Source organism: Rhinolophus ferrumequinum, chromosome 18 (genome assembly GCF_004115265.2).
Source record: "Rhinolophus ferrumequinum isolate MPI-CBG mRhiFer1 chromosome 18, mRhiFer1_v1.p, whole genome shotgun sequence".
Lineage (NCBI taxonomy): Eukaryota > Metazoa > Chordata > Mammalia > Chiroptera > Rhinolophidae > Rhinolophus > Rhinolophus ferrumequinum.
The window spans coordinates 23,179,732-23,200,917 of record NC_046301.1 but is presented as its reverse complement, the minus strand read 5'-3'; the positions used below and the strand labels follow the sequence as shown (position 1 = coordinate 23,200,917).

Genomic DNA, 21,186 nt, shown 5'->3' with positions numbered 1-21,186 from the left:
TAGATTGATGGTTGAAGCACGAAGGGGTCTGAGAATATCTTCTTAATGACTTAGCTACCAGAAGACCGCTGTTTCCAGGAAGAGCTAATACTGCAAAGCTGACTGAGATTCGCAGTGAGCCACAAATAACACTGGCCTGGACCAATGACTTGAAGTAGCACGTGCAGTAATAGCTGTCCTACAATAAGCTGTTTCATAAAAATAGCAAGCATGACAGCCATTTCAGTAAATACAGGGCTGGTAATTAGCAATTAAATTGAACTGCCCTTAAACGAGAACTGGAGCGTATGCTGCAGACATTTAACGTCACACCAAGGACATGTCCCACCCCTGCTTGGGCGGCACTTCCCTCATGAAAGTAACCGAGACACAATGATCCAGATTCAGCAGGGCAGCCCTACTGCAACCCCAAACCTCTAAACGGATTTAGAAATCAACCCACACGACCACTGCAACCAAGCTGATTCTAAGACATCAAAAACAACTTTCAACCCTGAACACCAGTGGCTGCCCAAATTGAACAGGCAACCCAAATACTCATGTATCCTGTTTCTAGATTCTATTCCTAACAGGATGCTCTGCTGACAACACGCTGCCCCCATGCTGTCTTAATGGACTGAAAACCAACTATATCGGACCTAAATGAAAGCCACTTGCTGAGGAAACAGTGCTGCTGAGAACCCGTAAAAGAACTGAACGCATCCTCCCTACAGGTGACAGACATGGATTCCAACCCCAGCACATCAAAGTATCCTCCACAATAACACATAGGAAATGGGGACAATTTCATAATTCTCTAAATACCAGGAAAAGGAAGTATCTATTGATAAAGAAAGTCCCACCTCTAATTGGTTACTCCAGCATCCCCATTTCATGGTTGAGAAATTATAATTTACCCCCATGAAACTGTATTTTAGGCTAAACTCAAATTTCTTTGTTTAAAAATTTAAGAACATTTCCTTGGCCATTTCCAAAAATCAGTTTTAAACACCCCACTGCTCTCATATACACTGAACCACAAAATTCACTCCATCTGGAACTTGCCCTCTGTCCTGACTTATGACTTGAGGTCAATGTCATGATATTCCAGGAATCCTTGACTGCCCGGGACCATCGGCTAGATGCAGTGATGCCACCCTCGGGCTGCAGCCTAGCATCTGCGTCCGCTGTGTCTCCCACACGTAGCACCGTGTTTGATGTGGGAGCCCATCCACATGGAGAAGTGTTCACACTCGTGGGCCACATTTTAAAGCATGCCAAGTATCTTTAAATTTTTCCCCCAAACTCATTACAAAAAAGATATTTCAAAGGGCTTCCCCTACTACTTTATGACTGGAATATTCTACTTCATGACCAGGATTTTTCCCCCACCCAGGAGTTCCCATCGTCACGCAGCTGATGTACAGTATCTTCTTATCTACCTAGATTGACGCCCATTCCTCCAAAGCCCTCAGGATCTGCTCTTTTCCTGTTTATAGCCTCAGAGTTCTGCTGTTTTTCCTCGGGCACGTCCACACCATTCCCTGAGCCATCCTTACCTAACCAACCGGGCTGTTTTACTCAACGGCATGGGCTTTCTGGTTCTCTATAATGTACTTCTAGTTCAATTTTCTGACTTCATTTTAAAAACCCTGGACACACTACGCAGGAGGAGGGCTGCAGTGGTTTCACACGCAAGAACCAGTTTCCGACTCCAAACAGAGAGGGTTTACCAGCGTCAGTTTGCCACCAGCACCCCCATGGGAAGTGATATTCCTGCTTCTCACCCCACACAATGCTCACTGTCCTCCTGTAAAGGAGTTTCCTTCTGAAAAGGGACAGTGGCCTACTGAAAAACCACTGTGAGGGACAAATCAGTCTCTTTCCCAAAGGGCACCTTCCACAAAGGGGCGAACGTGTCCTCTAATAAAGCTACATGGACTCAAGAAAAATCGACATCATCACCAGATAACGGAGAGAAGTGCAAATCAAACCTAAAAGCTAAAGAATACAGTTGCCAGGTGTGAGTTTAGCTTTTACATACCTGGTAATAAGCCCAAACTGGAAGACAAACACTTGTGCAAAACAAAGGATAACTTACAGCTTAAGTTCCATCTTTCTGCTCTTTCACTCCCTTAAGCCACCTTCTCTTCCAGTGGAGACCTGTGGGTTGTGCAAATACCAGCCGGCGCCAGGCCTGTTTGCTGGGCCGCAGAGGTCCTGGCTGCTGTACCACAGCTGGGCAAAGCATTTTTCAAAACATATAAATTTGAAGTCAGAAATACATAATGAGTTGGTATCTTTGGTTTTTTGCTCAGACTCAGAAACACTGTGAAGCTGGCTCCGAAGGGGCTCCCAGGCCAGGCCAGATCTCCTGGGGTCGTCATTCCACTGGAGACGACCACTGGAGATGTCATTCCACTGGGCTGGCTTTTCTCTCACAACAAAGCTGCTTCAAGATCCCTGAACCACAAAAGAGTGGCCTCTGCTCTGCAGGGTCTCATGTGATTCTTTACTCCACTCCCCGCCTGTACTAGGGGCCTGATTAAAACCAAAACAATGCTCCTGAGACACAGCACCACACCTGTGGTGAGAGAGAGAGAGAGAGAGAGAGAGAGAGAGAGAGAGAGAAACATGCACACAGGGCTTCCACTTTCCGTCCAAACGGTGAGGCACATGCTCTCTATGTGCTTCTTACCTGCCCAGAAAAGAGGGGAGTAGAATTGAATATTCATAATGATCAGCTGTTTAGGGTCTTGGTTTTAGCCCACAATTATTTTGTATTTCCCCCTCGTGGTGGTGGTGTAAGGAGACTGGCTCTATGTATAATGATGCCCCTTGGAGCAGGCTGACAAGCAGCAGAAAGGCACTAATGCATCACGCTGGGGCCTCCTAATGGACCCCACTACTCGGAAGGCGGCACTTCTGTGTAGACTGAGTCACCGGCAGGCACTTGGCTTTGCAGGTCTCCCTGTGATCTGTCTGCATGTACATCTCACTTCCCAGAGTAGCCGTACGGTACCTGGTTCTCTACAAAGTGCAACATACTAGAAAAAGCAAACACAATTTAAGATAACTACCAATGTTTTTACATGTTGCATTTAGTTTACCTTTATCCCAGCTCCATACACCTCCCCATGCCAAAAAACAAAAACAAAAAAAACAACCCCACTATGAAATTGCTTTACCAATTAATCTGTTTTTCACAAAACACTTTAAAAAACAATGATGATTGTCTTCTTCTATAAGTACATGACACCACGCTTTCTTCATCTGATCAAACTCCTGAAAACCAAAGTAACAGTTTGCATAGGTACATTTCACTTTGTGCAAATCTTACCAAGCTAAGGCTATGTTCAGTGTTTAGGTAGCAATATACTGGTTAAAAGAAATCTCTCCAGCAACAGGAAACTGTCTCTGTGCCAACATCTGACGACCAGGCAGGCAGCTGAGACCGACGAGATGCCTGCCCCAGAAGGCAGTTGGGCAGAACCTAAGTCTTGGAAGCAGAATGCAAAGGGCCACGTGATATGTGCTTACGAGGTGGAGGCAAGGGGGCTCCATCTTTATCCTTCCCTTTTGTAACATGGAAGCAAAAATGCAGAAGGCAACAGGAGTAGGTGTGCATTCTTCACGTGATGTTGAAGAACCAGCCTTCGGACACGGGGCACTTCCAGAAATCATTGAAGCCTAGGATGCACTCGTTTGGTACGCTCTAAGCTGCAAGATGAGTGGACTCGGGTGGGAGAATAGTAACAACCGAAAAATTTGAGGAGGAAAAACTGAGCAAAGAAAACCTGCCACAGGAGCAACCAGCTTATGAGACTTACATTCTATACAAAGTAGGGTGGGAAGACCTGGCTAGAGAGAGGAGGTGTACAGAAAATCCCCCTCCCCACAAATCAAGTATTGTCAGGAAATATCAAAGTAGAAATTTTTGTAAGCAGCTTTGCATTTAACATTCAGTCAAGACACTAAAACCTTAAAAAACAAGAACCTCTATTTAAAAAAAAGAAAAAGAAAAAGCTGAAGCTAACAACAGGAGTCTTCGAAGTCCCCCAGGATCTTGTAGCACAGAATGGAGTGTTCCTGGGCCAGGGCGGCCAGTTCCTTGAGGAACTCGGGGAAGAGGGCAGCAGCCAGCATGGTGTTCCTCACCGGCAGGGGCAGGCTTGGGGGCACCCCCGCCACCTTGGCTCTGTTTGTCAGGAAGGGCTGAAGCACTCTGGGGGGGCCGTCCAAAAGGTTCTTGCCAGTTCCTGTCCTGGAAGCATCCTGAATGGGATCTGAAACCAGAAAGGGACGGTCATGGTGGCCCCCGCTGCCCTGCACGCCCGCCCTCTTCAGTCAAGTGCTTGGGCAGATGGAGTGTCTAATCGTGGGTTCAGGTCCTCTGACTGACCGAAGTCTGAAGACCCAGCCCTTGAGCCTGCACCTTCGTCCACTCCGTGGCACACACACATCTGCCCAGCAGATAACCTCCAGCACAGGGCATGTGATAGACTTTTATCCCAAATCCTGGAAAAGGAACTTCGTGCAGAAATTGTGACAAGAATTTAGGTTTATCAAGAAAACCTCCATGCCCCAGGCATGACGAGGGGAAAACAATGAAAAAGGCATCTCCTGCCACTGCGTCAACCAAGTGAAGACTTAGCTCCCCATGATGCTTGCTTAGGGACATCCAGAGGCTCCGCCTGCTCTCCCAATGTCCCCGTGTCGGGTGACAGTCCCACCTTTGCCAGCTAAGCCTTGATCACAGAGTGTAGCTGCAGGAGGCAGGCTGGGTTACACAAGCCACTCCACGCTCCCTGCAGCTCAGGCTCTGGCCCCTGGGGCTCCCTGGTGAGCCCCAGCCTTCTAGCTGGGACCTGCAGCCTCCGGTGGAGCATAGAACGGAAGAAGCCTTTTAAAGGTTGAAAATAATGGAGAGGAAGTTGAGTGCTGGGAGACCCGACTGGGCGCAGCCCATAACCGTGGGCGTCCAGTGCCAGCCTCCATTAAACGAGTGTTCCCAGGGTTTCAATGTCAGTGTCAGTAACATAGGTCTAAGATGGTATGAGCCCAAACTTGAACATATTCAAGTGATTTGCATTTTCATATCAAAGCAGTTTTACTAATTAAAATGGTTCAACGTTCCCAGCTATTTAATTCCTGGGTATCTGAACATCTGCAGCCTTCATATGTTTATAGGAATCGTTTGTGCCTCCTTCTGCCCCTTCCTCAAACAGTCGCATTACTCCTTACGAAGCTTTCTTTTCAAGCTCTTCATTACTTTGGCCACTTTTCAGGATTCAATCCCATTTCTCAACACTCTTCTCAGAGTGTCGCTTAACTGTAGTGCTAAAAATTCTTGACATTTAGAGTACTTTCCACAACTTTCCACTATAGTCTTTAGTGTTAAAAAAAAAAATCCTCCTCTTTACTGCTTTAAATATCCCTTCAGATTAAAGCTTATCACAGTATGTGCCATAAAGAACTAGAGAAGTGCTTGAGAATCTGTCTGCTACCTCTCAGCAGAAACCCACACGTCCTGACAAGAGAGTGAGGGCAAGTTGCTATCACAGAAGTACACCGCCAACCTTAGCACCTCCTTAAGGAGATCACCCCTTAGCACCCCCACCCTAGCGCTCCAGCACTGCAACTCTCCAAAGCGCCTGGAGAAGGTCACCAGGGAAGCTGGCCTGGATGCCAGTGGGGAATGGGACACTCGTGGGCACTAATCCCAGACCAACACTGGCACTGTTTATGCTGCTCCCCTCACCTGGAATTCCCTTCCCCCACATTTCTGCTCCCCCAAATCTTCCTACCTTGAGAGACACCAGTACAGTGGTTAGGAGCACAGACTATGCCACTGCTGGCTGAGTAACATCAGGCGAGTTGCTTTACCTCTCTGTAGTTGAAGGTCATCTGCCAAAAGCTCATCGAGTCCTTGTAAGGATGAAACGAGTCAACAGGTCGAACGCACAGTGTCAGCCATCAGTTCCGTTGGCAGGACTTCACAAAGCACTTTGTTTCCTGCCTCTACCAGTAAATTCTCTGTTCTACGCTCCCACCCCATTTTATTTACCAGCTAATGCCTGCGTTGCTCTTTACCTGCGTTGCTCTTGGTATTTTTTCTCCTCTACCAGACTTTGAGATTCCTGAGAGTTGAGCCCCTACGGGATGCGTCCTTCCCAGTCCCCAACACGCTTCCTTATTCCTCGTAGAAGCTGATACACATTTGCTGAATGAATGAGGGAAGGAACTGACAGACATTAGGTCTTCCCCATATCTCAGCTCCCTGGAGCTGAGTTGTATTCCTCATTACCGTCTTTCTCCTTCAAATTCACTCCTCTTTTCCCCACAATAAAGCTCTTGGTGGTTCATTTATCTAGCTTGATCCATGAATTTAAAAAGTGCCATCACTGAGGCTCATTTACCCAGCTTGAATCAAAGACTCAAAATTATCTTCAGAAAGGAAGGCAGGAGAGCGCCCAGCGAGGGAGACGAGGACTAGCAGAGAAATCCTTACAGCGATTCCATCCTATGAGCATGGATGGGCTGGGCCTTTCAGTGTGACAAAGCCCATCAAACTCTCGATTCAAACGCAAAGGGAACTGGTTAGGTCCCTACCTGGCAACTAGCTTACATAATGCCTCGGTTTCCTTTTCTGTCAAATGGGACTAATACCTACTTGACCTTCCTTCCAGAGGTAGAAATCAATGAAAGGACTCTGAATATAAGTACAGACAAGTAAGTACAACCTCTGTGGTTTGGAAAGTATTTGAGGGGAAAATGAAAAGCCTGGCAAGTGGCTGGGCCTCAGAGACAACAGGACAATGTGACAGCTGGCATAGGAAGTCCGCCAGCCCTGGAGCAGCAGTCCTATGGACTCTTACTTCCATTTGAAGCATTGGAGAGGAGGCCCTTTTTTTCCCAGGGCTGCCAGGAGGCCAAGGGAATGCAGGGCCTCCGATGATGGAGCAGCTCTGGCTGCAGGCGCTCGGGTTACACCCCTCATACAGGGTTCAACAAGCATGCACAAGCACCTGAAGATAAAGCAGGGAGGAAGGGAAGTACAAATCAATGACAGAGTCAAGAGTGGTTTTCTGAAATGTTGCCCCGGGTCTGAAAAGCTGCAATAGGGCATTTTCAAGACTAATATTGGAAAAGATTTCAGACGTTAAGGAGAGACATCCGTTACGCGCTAATCTCCCTGTCAGTGGTGTTAGACAAAGTGCACGGTACACACACACTGGAAACCCCGATATTTGGCCTTTTACCAGGCTTCTTAATTATAAATTGTTCTGTGTCCCAGATTCAACGCATTTATAGGCAATCACATCACACTCAATGCTTCAGAAGCCAGCTCTGTGCAAAGGGACAGGAACCTTTCTCATTCTATGAGTTTAGAGCTCTTTTAAGTTAAGGGGAGGGTGTCACTCTGCTAATCTGAAAGACGTTATGAAGTTAATGTAAAAACATCCATGAAAGGAAAGTCTCATATCCCAAGAGAAGCTTCCTACAAATCAAAGTCCCTTGAATGTCACAGGCCTTAAGAAGCATCAGCCACAGCTGACTATAATCTGACAACCTTATGTGGTGGGAATGAGTTTCCCGGGGCACATATCTGGCAACCATGGTCACAGACGGTCTGCAGCCAGAACGAAGGACAAAGTGTGAGTGACCCCACCACTCTGCGCCCCACCAGCCCTCCTGTGATCCTGCCTGACTGCCTGAGTGACACTGACCAACAGGGCCAACCTGCTGGACGATGGCAAACACAGACTCCACCATTCCCATCACCCTAGCCAGAAGCCAGCAATATGCATGAGGCCATTCCAGATAGAAGCCACCTGCTGACAGCAACACACGAGCCAGTCCAGCCCAAATCAGCTGAACTTAGCCCAGATCAGAACAGCGTAACCACATGGACTCCTGAGCACTCATAAATGGCTTTGTTTTAAGCCAGTGTTTTTGCAGTGGTTCGTTACAAACTGAAGCTAACTGACACACCTTCTCTTGCAGCGTGAGTGACAGCAACACACTCCCTGTTCAGGAGAAACACAGCTAACTGGCCGACTATCCAAGTGGCTAGCAGAGGCCAGGTGGGGGTTCCCACAAAGATGCAGGGGCTCCTTTTCGTTCCATCCACGGCTTTACCTGCTCTCCTCCAGGGCCAAAGCTTGAAGCTCCTCCCCCGCCCATCTGACCAGTGGCACAAGGCCCACCTTCCTTGCGGAATCTGCCTTGCAAGTATCTTGAGAGTCCTTCACAACAAGAGTTCTACAGCCAGAAAGGACTTCAGAAATGGAAAACAAATCCTTCACTTAAGAGTCAAGAAACCTCAGGCCCGGTGAGGCTAAGTGACCAAGATCAAGTAGCTACGCAGAGGCAAGGTCAAGCCTTCAGAGTTCCGGGATCTTTCCAGCTTCCTTTAAAGGTGTACACATTGCCCTGAGTTACATTCTGCCTCTCAGAGATGGTTTCTGATCAAGAGGACTGAGAGCCCCACTCTCTCCACGGGTCACTTGCCACAGAGAAGCCTGACTTATCCTGAGATAAGCAAACACCAGTACAATCTGGGCCATTCCCTGGTTTGCACTCACCAAGGCCTAAGTCACAGCTCACAAGACAACAGGTCATCCAATCTGTCCAACATGAGCTTAAATGAGGCAAAGCAGCCGTGCTCCGCAGGCCCGGCCAGCCGGCAGGACCTCCTTAGCTCTGCTTCTCAGCACCCACCCACCACCCTGCCCACCAGACCCCAGACTAACACCTCGAGAACCTATGAAAAGTCACTCTCAGGAATCTTAAGCTGAGTATAAACTTTACCCCTCCCAGTCAAAACAAATAGTTCTTACCTTCTAGAGCTCTAAAGCACATTTATTGGGGGCCTGAGAGTCTCTGAAAACGTAATAAAGAGAACAACGGATGCCCTGCTCAGGGTAGGGCTGGCCAAAAAAAGCCTTAGGTGTGTACAGAATGCCTCTTTCTGGCCCATATGTGCCAAGTTATTCATTCTAGGCTGGCAACAACCCACACATCATTCCTTCCCTCAAGCACTCTCGGTTGGGAAAACAAACGCCCCACTGGACCCGCCAAACTGAGAAGAGGCCGGGTATGGGCAGGGCAGACCTTCCTTCAGGCTTAAGAACACTAGCAGGAGCCCCCTTCGTGTTGGGCAAAGATGAAAACATGGTGAGATGCTTTGGGTCCAGGAGCCTACACAGCATCTTTGAACCCAAATCCAGAGGCTGGGGAAATGGAGGCGCAGTGGAAGGAGAGACGCAGGGAGAAGCCGGCATACCTTTGGTTAGTGAGTCTGGGGTCATGTCGGACATGTCCACTCGGAAAAGCAGGTATTGCTGGGCTTGTATGAGGAGTCCAGGGAAGTCTCTCTCCACAGAAGCAAACTGTTCAATCTTGTTTTTCACAGATGCTAGGACCTGTCGAAAACGACGTGAATGATGTTAATGCTTCCAGGGGAATTCCCGCCTCAGGTACCAATATATCTTTCAGATACAGCCCTCGTTGCAGGAACTATTATGATCTGAGGCACTTGCTCATTTTTAACTGCCTGAGAGCTTTGGTAGGGCGCCCTCGAAACATCTAACCCAATGAAGCTTTGCAGTTTGTCTGGAATAATCTACACAATTAGCAAAACAGGACGGGCAAGGAGAGCCAATGAATTAGAACAGAGGCATTTCTGAAACACACCAAAATAACAGGGGCAGGAGAGAAGGAGCCCTGCTCATCAGCACCCATCAAGTGCGCAGGTGTGGAGGTGGGCTCAACTCACGTACCTGATAGAGAGAACGGACACTTGGCTGGAAGACCATGTTGGTGTTGAGGAGAAAGGAGCGCAGGAGCGGCTGGGGGTAGCTGGCGAGCTGAGTGATGATCCCAATCAGCAGCAAATTCACGTGCAGAGAGTTCTCCAGCATGTTCTCCAGCTTAGACAGGACCACGCTGATGAACGGGCCTGCAGGAATGACACAGGGATTCAGGGCAGGCAGGGCACACAGCGATGTCTTTCCCGGACACCTATGAGGCCCTGGGGCCACAGCGTCCACCCAAACCACAGCCCCGCCAGGTGCAACTCAAATCCCCACACAGGAAATGCAACCAGGTATTCGCCTGCCCCAAACCAAAGCACCAAACAAACCACCTCCATAAGAAGAAAGCAGCAGAATGTTCTAAGCACTTATCTTGTATCAACTTACTCAAGTACAACAACTGTACAAAGTATGTTTTATTATTTATTCCCATGTAAAGCTGAGGCAGAATGCCAAGTGCACACAGCTAGTAAATGAGAGTCCCAATTTGAATTCAGACCATCAGATTCTGTTGCCTGTACTCTTACCCAACACAATATCTTGTTTCCTGGGGATGGGGGTGGTGATAGTGTGTGTATCTCCCTTTAAAAAAAAAAAAATGACAACATTCTCTACACACTACTCTGTACTTTGCTTTTCCACTAAAGAATATATCCTGGAGACTGTCCCATATCAGCACATACAGAGCTGTCTCATTCATCCCAGGGCCAAAAAATATCCAGTCACTACGGGGGTTGTTTTAGTAAAACGTTCTCCTACTGGGGGACAACGGGTTGTTTCAGCCTTTTTCTATTATAATCAATACTGCAATGAACATCTTTGAATACACATCTTGGCACAGAAATGTGAATATAGCTGTGAAAATGTTCCTAGAAATAGAATTACTGGATCCAAGCCTTGGTGCATTCTGAATTCTGACAGGATGACAACAGTCTCTTACTTGATCTTCCTGGCACCACCCTGTCCCACTCCATTGCTCTCTCCATACTGCTCCCAGGCTGGCCTTTTCACACACAGACCCACTCACATCCCCTGCCAACTCGAATACTTCTAGTGCATCTTCAGTACCAGCAGCACCAGGCTGCCATGCCCAAAGGTGGCACCCACCAAGTTCTCTGGCTTCCTCTCTCGTGCATACTTCTCTGCCTCACATCCACGCACTGTCGTACCCATGCCCTGGCAGCCTCCTTTGTCTTCTGCCTGTTGTTTCCTCTGCCTGTGCTATTGTTCTCAGCCACCTTTACGTGGTAGCTTATGTTCACTGTTCACGTCCCTCTGTGCAGCCTTTGCCACTCCCTGCGCTGAGCTCCCATAGGATTTGGCACACAGTGACTCATAATGCATTCCACTGAGGGAGTACAGTTCTTTGTTGATGTCTCCTCCAAAAGTCTGCAAATTCCTTCCTTTTCGTATCTTTAGTACCTAGCATAGAACCTGCCAAATATCAGGAGAAGCAATAAAATATTGATGAATGCACAAATAAAATTAATTCGATAAATGAAATGGAACGCTTTGGTTTTTCTGGGAGGGAAATGCGTTTCGGCAGCAATCAGGATTCCATGGAGAGACGGAAGGTGGCAAGCCTGACGCTCCAGAACACTCTCAGAAATTTGGAGACTACAAAGTTCACATACATGGAGAGAGAAAAGATGTTTCCTGAAGTTGTGTACAAGTTTCAAAGGAGGAAAAGGCACAAGTTTTCGTGACAATTCCCTATATGTATCAAAAAACTCAAATGTTTTGTTGGTTCTCAGGTGTAACATATGCAAAATATTGATATTATTTAATAAGGTATTGTATTAGCTTTTTCTGCCCTAAGCTTTGTTTCCTCAATTTACATATTTCCCAGGGATGAAGCTTCTTTCTAAGAAAGCTGGCATTTTAAGGAAACATCTTCATTAGCCATGGGTGGCCTTTATGTCCCAGAACACTGCAGATAAGTTGGGATTTCCTGCTGGGTGAGAGAGAGTAAAGGTGGCAGATCTCAGACGAAATTGGGACATGTGCTGTGTTACTTCTGTCCCTTTCCCTCCACTGAACTCTGCACCCCTCCTTCAATGGGCCAGGGCCCTACCCCCTACCCTTTTTCCTCCTCATCAACTGGGAAAATTGAGATTATCTAATCCTTTTTACTTATATTTTGACTGACTGATTGAATTTTAATTAAAACCCATGCACACTGAAATGTTATCTCAACTAGAACCTCAAGCCTTTTAGTTGTGGAATTAAAAGGTTTCTCCCTGTTTAAATAAAATTTCAGACATCAGGAAATGGATGAATAAGTATTAAGAGGAGGGTGGTGGAAGAGTTCCTTGAAATTACATTAAGCCTACTTGGTTGGACCAGCAGGTAAAGTGATTCCATCTATTTTGGGTGACCCCAGGAGGTGGAAACACGGTCCCTGCTCCCCAGTCTGCCCCTTACTTCCTAGGGAAGGACAAGCCTCAGCTAGGCCACTGGGGCTGCTGTAATCACAAGAACAAATCCCCAGTATTGCATTCAGTCCTCACAGGGGCAACTGGAGGGTCAGAGACACCAAGGTCACCATGGGACACCATAGCTGGAAGTGCCAAAGCCAGGATTCCCCACAGACCTGATTCCAAAGCCACTGTCTGCCCCTCGGTGATGCCAGCTCCTTTGAGGAACTCTACTTGCTATCCCAATACCATTCAGGGGTCCCACCACGACTAGCCCTGTGCTTGATGAACCCCTCTCTGTGCCAGTTCTCTCTGCACCACGATTTGCAGATTCAGATTTCTCTGGCTAATATTGAATGACATTTTGTACCGTAATTCCTCACCCCAATCCCCGATCACGAGTCCTCTTCCATGATGCGTACCTGCTGTTATCGGTGTATCACCAGAACAACAACAACGTTTCTTTAGTAATGAGTCTATGTGTGCCTACTGTACTTATTTCTGGATGAAGATTTTGTGATTCTCTGAAATGAGCTTCCAGGCAAAGGCACAACTAACCCCAACGGCCTCTGACGTGTACACAGCTACATGTTTTCAGCAGGTACTCTGAACGCCTATCAGGGATTCTGGTCCCTGCTCAGGTGGGGGTAACAGGGCAGAGAACAGGCCAACACCTGAGCCCTCATGGAGCATACATTCTAGAGAGGAAAAAAAGTCAATTTTTTAAAATACACATAAAAATAAATGCGAAGGAGAAAAATAAATTAGACTAAAGGAAATGAGGCTGTTAAATAATGAGACCACATTTGGTTACATCAGTCCTATTCCTTTATCACAGGCGTATCAAGGGAAGTTAGTCAACAGTAACACTGAACCTCTACTTTGCTGGGGGCCTAAAACAAGAAGACAACTGTGGCAAGAATGACAAAAATAAAATAAAAATGAGACGACCCCCCCCCCTTTGCTCTTTACAAAAATGCTTTTGTCCCTCTGAGGTAAATGGGTAGATAACACTCTTTACCTCCAGCTACCTTCCTTTCCTGTTGTGATACATACGAGTACTTTCAAAAGCAGCAATCACAAAGCAAGCTAAGACGGTCACCTGTGAACGGAGCGCTCTGAGTCCTCACGGGATGGTGACAGGCAGAGGCCGGCTCATCTCTCGCCCCAAAGGGGGACGGCAGGATCTCTGCGGCAGGCGCTTCCACTATAAAAGAGTCAAAGTCGTCCTCCTCCTCTTCTAGTTCCTTCTTCCCCTCCTCCACCTCCTCCTCCGCCTCCTCCTTTTCTCCTTTGCTCTCTTCTTCCTTCCCTTCTTGCTCTTCTGTGAGGAGCAAGGGATCGGGTGAGGAGAAATCGTGTCTTACGAAGCCCTCGGTGCCAGAATCCAGTTCCTGAATGATTTGGTCGTACTGGGCAATGAAGTCTTCCCCCTCTGGGCTAATAAGCGTCAGGTCTGCACTGTGCTCTGCCTCGGAGACACGGGGTGCTGACTCCGAGTTTGACTCCGGGGCTACCTCAGGCTCATTCTCTGGTTCTGGTTCCTTGGACACATTTTGAACCAGGTCCGAATCGTCCCTGTTTGGTTCCTCCTCTGAGTCTGTTTCTGGCTGAGGGCTGGGCAGGGGGCCGTTGTTCGTGGGGGGACCCTGCTCCTCGGGCTGGCCTGGGGCTGCAGACCTCGCCGCGTCCGCCTGTGAGTTCGCGTCCTCAGAGTCCTTCTCAGCACACAGCCTGTACACCATCACGTCGTCCTGAAAGTCGGACTCTTCGATGTAGGACCCTTTGAAGAGCAGGATGGCGTTCTTCTTCATCTCCTGGATGTGTTTGGGGGGCTCCATCGGCACCGGTGGGCCAGAATTCTCCAGCCCAGGGGAGCCCACATCGGCCCCTGAGGAGATCCCAGTGTCGTAGCTGTCATCCCACTCCAGTTCTGTCTGGTTCTTGTCCTTTCTCGGAGCCAGCTGAGGCCCTGTCTTCCTGGGGAGCGGTGGCGGGAGCCCGAACACAGGGAAAGCGGAGGGGCCGGTGCTCTCATCTGTCAGACTCTGGAGAAACGTCTCAGGGTCGGGGGAGTCCCCGTCGTACAGGGCAGACCAGACGCGGCAGTCCCGCATGCAGTGGAGGATGTTGGTGTGGGCCTCCCAGAGGTACTGCAGGTAGCTGATGTCCAGGGCCTTGCCGTACTCCACGATGCAGGCCGACGGAGAGACTGCCGCAGGGAGGGGCTGCTCCACGGGCCCTGCCACGGGAGGTAGACACAGGTCAGAACGAGCCCAGGCCCCTTCCTCATACTTGGGAGGGGTGTGGGGACAAATGCACTGCACAGGGAGGTGACTCATCGGGCGGCTAAGACTTTCTCTCGCCGCCTACTTTGATTCTCATAAGTTCTGATGAAATGATTTCTGAATAATTAAAAATAATGGTTAGGTTTTAAGAAGGAAAGATGGAAAGAGAAACTCTACTCTCATAGGAGATAAAGAACCAATATGGTCAATCAGATACTGGCTGGAGCCCCCAGAAAACAGGTAGGCAGCAGTCATTAGAGAAATAAGAGCTAATAATGGCAACCTCTCAGGTTGCTGAGAGGCTTAAATTAGGTAATATATCGACTATAGCACCTGCCACAGTGTTAATAATTAAATAGATTTTTACGTTGACTCTAAAAGTGGAAGGTCTGTGATACATGAACTGGGGGAAAAGATTTTCTGCAGAAAACCCTGGGTTTTTAGAAAAGCCTGATGACTCATTCTGCCTTCCTGGGAACTACCGGGATGTTGTTAAGTACCAAACAGTCTCATACGGTAAAATTATGTTCAGTACCAAAATAGCCTTTGTAACCCAGGAATTCTTCCAGTGTTATCGTATGATACTCTGCTTTGATGTTAAAAGTTCTCCACTACATAACTGGAAATAAAAGGACTTCGGGGAAAAAAAAAAAAAGATTCAAACAAGGAAAAATACATACTCTACCGTTTCTCAATCATCTACCATGAGGCAGGTGCTTTATCAGTGCTATCTGATTTGAGCCTTACGACAACCCTTATTTTCTCCATTTACAGATGAAGAAATTGAGGCTCAGAGAGAAAAGGCCCCCCAACCAGTCAGCAGCAGAGCCATATCTCAAGCAGTTTGTCTCACATCAACCCCTGTTCTTATTTCATTCGGTGCCACACCTTTGCAAGCTTCTAGTCTCTTTATTATCCAACTCTCTACCAAACTGGGCCAGAATCGACCCTTTAAGAATACACATTTTCAGGTCATTAGGGTAGATGGAGTTCACTTTTTACAGCTCTATTGCTAAAAGGTTAGTGTTTATCTCCTATGCACTTTTAAATAAAAATATATTAAAAATGACTGGTAGCAATATTTATTTAACACTTACTACATTGTCAGGTTGTTTTCTAAGAGTTTTATCTGTCCAAGGTCATTTATCCTTGGAACAACCCTTTGAGGTAGGTTCCATTTTACACGAGGGGTAAAGTAAGAAAGGTTAAGAAAGTGGCAGAGCCCAAGATTCAGAATCCTAGCTCTTAATCGCTGCACAATGATTCCATCATCCACCTACCTGCCTGCCTACCTACCCATGTAACAATCCATCCATCTGGGCATTTATGTGCTGTAAGGCAGCCCAGAGGAAGGATGGTGGGAAGAACGTGGAACTTGGAATCGGAGGACCTACTAGCTGTGTAACCTTGAACAAGCCAATCCCTCTCTCTCAGTTTGTTTCTTCATCTGTAAAATGGGCATATACTTTCTTCAAAGGATTAAACTCAGGGAAAGAACGCGGCTAGTCGTAGACACTCGAAAATCATGTTTGACTTGATTTTTGAATTCTGCAGTAAGACCAGCCATAGAATCATCCTTGAAAGAACCTTTTTCAGTAAATAAAAAACAGACATCAATTTTCAAATATATTTAAAAAAGTAACTACTGGGTAGGAAAATGTACGATATCCATACCAATTTCCTTAACAGGAAAATATATTTAAAATCCATTTAAATTGTTATACTGCCACATAAATTATTAATTTTCATGTACATACTGCATCTTTAGTTAAAGACCAAGAATCAGTAAGACAACCTTAATTTCTAAAACTTACATTTATACCAAATATGCTGACATTTTCTTAGTCAAGCAGCCCGGCTACAACAGAGTGGCGAGAGAGGCATTGTTGAGGGGACATCAGAATATAGATTGGAAACACCTAAGTTAACCCCAGGACTGGATCATTTCCTATTGGTCAAAGGACAGGCAGACTATTACTGAACTGAAACTGTCTTCTGACTACCAAAGGTACATAAATGTCCCCTTGCTCCAGCCGCCTGCCAGAGAGCCATGGTTGATACAGGTGACCGTTCTAGTTTTACTTGTACAAGACCCACTGCAGATGGCAAATTGCACATGAGCTCTGTAACTCCTGTAAAAACCAAGTATTTATGAAAGATCCCTCATTAGGTCAATGAAATGCATCAGATACTATTGCCATATCTCAGACATTAAGTTTTCTGATGATACAGTATTGACAGAGAAGCATCCGCAAATGGGCCACTTTGGAAATTAAAGACTAACTATATCTTAGCTATAGCCAGAATTCTCTCACCCCTATTTTGTTTTAGAAGACATGCTGGTACACATTTTCACATGTGGATTCTGGGGGCAACATTAGAAAGCCTAGTTAAAATAAAGGTCTGGGTGCACTGAATCAATGATAGCGGGGCATATCAAGGAACACTGATTACAAAGAGCCCATAACTGCTAACAAAGCAGAACAGGACCCCCAACTAGTCATTCATAAAAGAAATGGGACTCATTACCTACCGTGTTTCCCCGAAAATAAGACCGGGTCTTATATTAATTTTTGCTCCAAAAGACACATTAGGACTTATGTTCAAGGGATGTCATCCTGAAAAACCATGCGAGGGCTTATTTTCTGCTTAGGTCTTATTTTCGGGCAAGCACGGTATCTTGTTCCCTATCTTCCCAAAGAGACACGTATCTCAAGGAGAGATGGCATCTGGCATCCTTTTATTTAAAAATCATCACTAGTGCGTTCCTACCTGAACTAGCGTGCGTACACTTTGACCAGAGAATATAATCCCTCTCTTGGTTCCCAAGCGTCAGGGTGATGCCACTGGAGCAGCACACGGGGGTCAAGGCAAGCAGCTTGGCCGCGGAAACAGAGTAACAGTCTCTCTCCTTCACAGCCCACCTCTGACTCAGCATCATGTGATTGCAAGGGATCAGATACCTGGAACAATAAAAAGGACCGGCATTCAGTCTTCGCACGTCCATTCCCAGTCAGCCACCCCCTAAGCCATAATCAGGGCGACGCATGGCGAGACCTGTCCTCTGCCCAGTCTCAATCCACCCATCCCACCAGTCCCCAGGGTTCACTCCCTTGCTGAAGACTTGTCAGAGCTTCTGTCTTCTGACAGACCACCCTGTGCAGAGCATTTGAGGGCCTTCAAATTCAATGTCTATAAACGTCCTCGTCTGTTAATGGACCTCCCTCTTTGCCTCTGCCTCCAATGTAAACTTCACCTGGAATGTGCTTTCCTCTGCCTGACAAATGCCTGGTCATCCTACAAAGTCCAGCTTCAGTGTCACCTTCTCTAAGAAGGCCTCTAGGCTTCCTCCTCCAAGACAGAGCTCCTCTCTCCCTCCACTCTGCTCACAGCTCTCTACTAAAACACGGCGACCTAATACCACAGTGATGTCAGCGTTCGCCTCCTCAAGATAACGAACGTGCTACCAGAGCCAAGGATCTCCTTTAGGAGTTCTGTCGTATAAGCTCAGAAACTCTTCACTCACAGTGGGCACTGAAGGACCGCGGAACTACCACAAAGAGCAAACCTTCTCTCATATTCTCAGGGGTGACTCTGAGAAAAATGGTGGCCACTCACTCACCGAAGAGCACTGGGTCCCATTTCACATAAAATGCTTTTGGTGGATAATCAAAAGCATCTTAGTATCATTATGAACCTGGAGACAAAAAAATCGAGGTGATCCTTTCTGGCATGCTTGGAGCATATCATGGGCGTCATGGGTAGAAGAAAGTGTGTTTAAATGGTGTACTTTCTTAACAGGGAGAAAGACTGCTGTTTAACAAAGATGGAGTAACTGGGATGGAGGTCCTATAGCCAGAGCCAACTGTCACATATGAGTCCAGCAGTCAATTCCAGAAAAGCCTCAGCACGTATAGGAACAGCCTCAGTCTCCAATAAACTGGAATGGTTTTGCTTCTGCACTTAACTTTCAAGAAAAAGGCAATGCAGAGGAAAACAAGCTATGATTAAGGATTCAGTGCAAAAGATAAAAAGTACAGCTTTTCGGGGTATGTCTTGAGGCCTGTCGATATTAAGCCATCTCCCACATATGTTGATCCAAGTGAGGAAAACCTGTGTTTGTAATGATGGCTGACCCACTGCAAGAGACTGAGACAAGGAGGAAAAAAGATTTCATTCTCTTCGTGGTACTTTAAACAAAAGGTCTTAATAACTTTCAAGGTATGAAATGACAAGCTTGCCGCTTAACCTTCTGTTCTCAAAAATAATCAAACCATTCCTCAAGTACTCCATCTAGGTGGCCAGGCAAGGGGATCCCGTTCTCCTTGCCCCTTGCACCTACGGGCATACACACACACATGAAGCCTAAAACAATCACTAAGATCCAGACACACACCCCTGTCCGGCATAGAGGCATCTATTTTTGTACATTCAGTTTCATGAAAGTCAAAGGTTACAAGAATAAAAAAGAAAGATTGAGGAGGGCGGTATGGGACACAGGGCAGGTGTGTTCTCGTGCTTGGCCCAGCTTTGGGGACCTGTATCTGAGCCTTATGGGAGGAGAAATGGCTGCTGTCGGTGGAAAACGAAGGAGCTCTTTTCAGAAGGATCTCAGTGAGCAGAGATGCTTTGGTGATGCAGTGATGCCAGGCAGAGGGGCCTTCTGCCACCTGTCTGACCACAGCACAGCCCTGGCCCCGGAAGTGCAAGGGAAGTCAGTACGGCTTCAGCACGTCAGCACCCAAGAGCAACTTCAGGAGGGGTGAGGCCTCGGCAGGGGAGGAGAGCAGAGCAGTGGCTCCTGTGGCAACTGGTGGGGGATAGACTTGTTCATGAATCCCTCCTCTAGGGACCCCCACGAGTGATGGCTGATGCTTTCCAGCGGCCCAAGTTCTTAGAGGAGAGTTGGAGGTGAGAATCAGAAAAACCTATCTTGTGGTTGCTGATGTGAACTCTCCTCAAAGGCTAGTAGGCCTAGGGAAATTCAGATTACACAGGATTTATTGTATCCATATTCTGATCATTAATTATTTAAGAAATAAACTGCTTCAATGCTTTTATATACTGCAAGAACTCAATGACTACTTATAGCTCAAACCAAGCATATTTCATGACTTAAGTTGATATACATAGATTTCTACTCTTTGTTTGCAATGTTAAAAAAAAGAAAAAGCACACTGTATCAAAACTAACAAAGCGATTTATCAAATATCACCAGTGAGTAGCTTGAAATTATATTAGAATGAAGAGTTATTGGGAATTTGCAACTTTGCAAATATATGCTTTCAGCAGAGAATAAGAATTTTCTAATGAGTAAATCAAATAAATGGAGAGCCCCTATAGAAAGGGTGAAAGAGAGGTTCTACAAAGTTGGGAATAGGGGAGTCAGTTCCTATGAATAACTCTCCTTGTATTCAATGCAGTACTTCTAATGTGCCTTTCTAACGAAGGCTTATCCCAGAGGGAAGAACCAGAGAACTGTACACACACCCTCTGTCTTTCCATCATTTACAGGGTAAGATAAGAAACAAAATGAATGTTCATTGCAGCATTATTTACAAAAGTCAAGATATGGAAGTAACCTAGGTGTCCATCGATAGATGAATGGATAAAGAAGATGTGGTACATATGTACAATGGAATATTACTTGGTCATAAAACAATGAAATCCTGCCATTTGTGACAACATGGATGTTCTAGAGGGTATTATGCTAAGTGAAATAAGTCAGAGGAAGTGGTAAAAATAATCAGAAAGTAATAAATATCTCATTTTAGAAGTCTAGATTACTCCAAGTCATCCTACAAGATACAGGGGAAAAAACATATACGTCCATATTCTCCTCCCTCTTCGCATTATTTCCCCAACTTTCTGCAACCCTGAGTCTATTTTCTATTTTCCTGGACATCACTCATTAAAATAAATCATCATCACTTCTAAAACAACTCAGTGACAACCAGTCGATAACAAAGCACACATATTATTGCCTACTGCTACACTGGCAATAAAAACAAACAAAACACAGCAGTAAAGTACAATAACGTAAGCAAGATGCTTTCTATGAGATGATGGTAACCTGAAGAATGCACCAAGAAGCAAAAATCTAAAAAGCAACGTTAGTGAATTTCAAAAAGGTCGTCTGGTTTTCAAAGACACTCTGACCATATCTCTCCTATTCGTCTCACCCTCGGCGGGCTTGCTTTTCTTGCTCTCCTCCACACACCTGCCTAACTCCCAAGCAAGATGGAAATGTCCCTGAAGTGTACACACAGCTTCTCTTCGAGCAAATCAGCCTCTGTCTGAACACAACAAGCAATGCAGTTCATAAAGCTGACAGTGGACCAGCACTTCTGAAAAAAGCACCCTAACCAGAATATTCATAAATGGCAGAGTATTAAGCAATTAAATTTTGCCGAAACTGGGAGGTACCAGGAACACAGGGGTGATCTGTCACTGCGCTGCTTGTCAGCATTTCCTGCCTGCCTTTGGCCTATCATATGTCACATCCATGGAGGTAGACAAGTTCTCCTTGGTTTTCCACTCACTAAAATAGACTCTCTTTTGGGAATATCTTATTTCAACTTACTTTTCTGATTTATTTTGCTAAATGAAAGAAACATATCAGTTGCAAATGGACTATCACTTTGAAATGTCAATATTTAAGAGTATTTGGATTGCAACACAAAT

General features: G+C 46.3%; 1 protein-coding gene across 2 annotated transcripts in view; it reads right to left on the bottom strand.

Annotated features, from left to right (window-relative positions):
* Nucleotides 1–2,177: 2,177 nt before the first annotated feature.
* Nucleotides 2,178–21,186, bottom strand: part of FHIP1A (FHF complex subunit HOOK interacting protein 1A) — a 193,005-nt gene continuing 173,996 nt past the window's right edge. For both annotated transcript variants that reach the window (XM_033133927.1, XM_033133926.1), the window contains 5 exons: nt 17,275–17,465; nt 13,317–14,456; nt 9,765–9,943; nt 9,269–9,407; nt 2,178–4,265 (listed from right to left, as the gene is read on the bottom strand). In XM_033133927.1, coding sequence (XP_032989818.1) covers nt 4,012–4,265; nt 9,269–9,407; nt 9,765–9,943; nt 13,317–14,456; nt 17,275–17,465 — 1,903 coding nt within the window. In that variant the 3' untranslated portion in view covers nt 2,178–4,011. The remainder of the gene's footprint in view (nt 4,266–9,268; nt 9,408–9,764; nt 9,944–13,316; nt 14,457–17,274; nt 17,466–21,186) is intronic.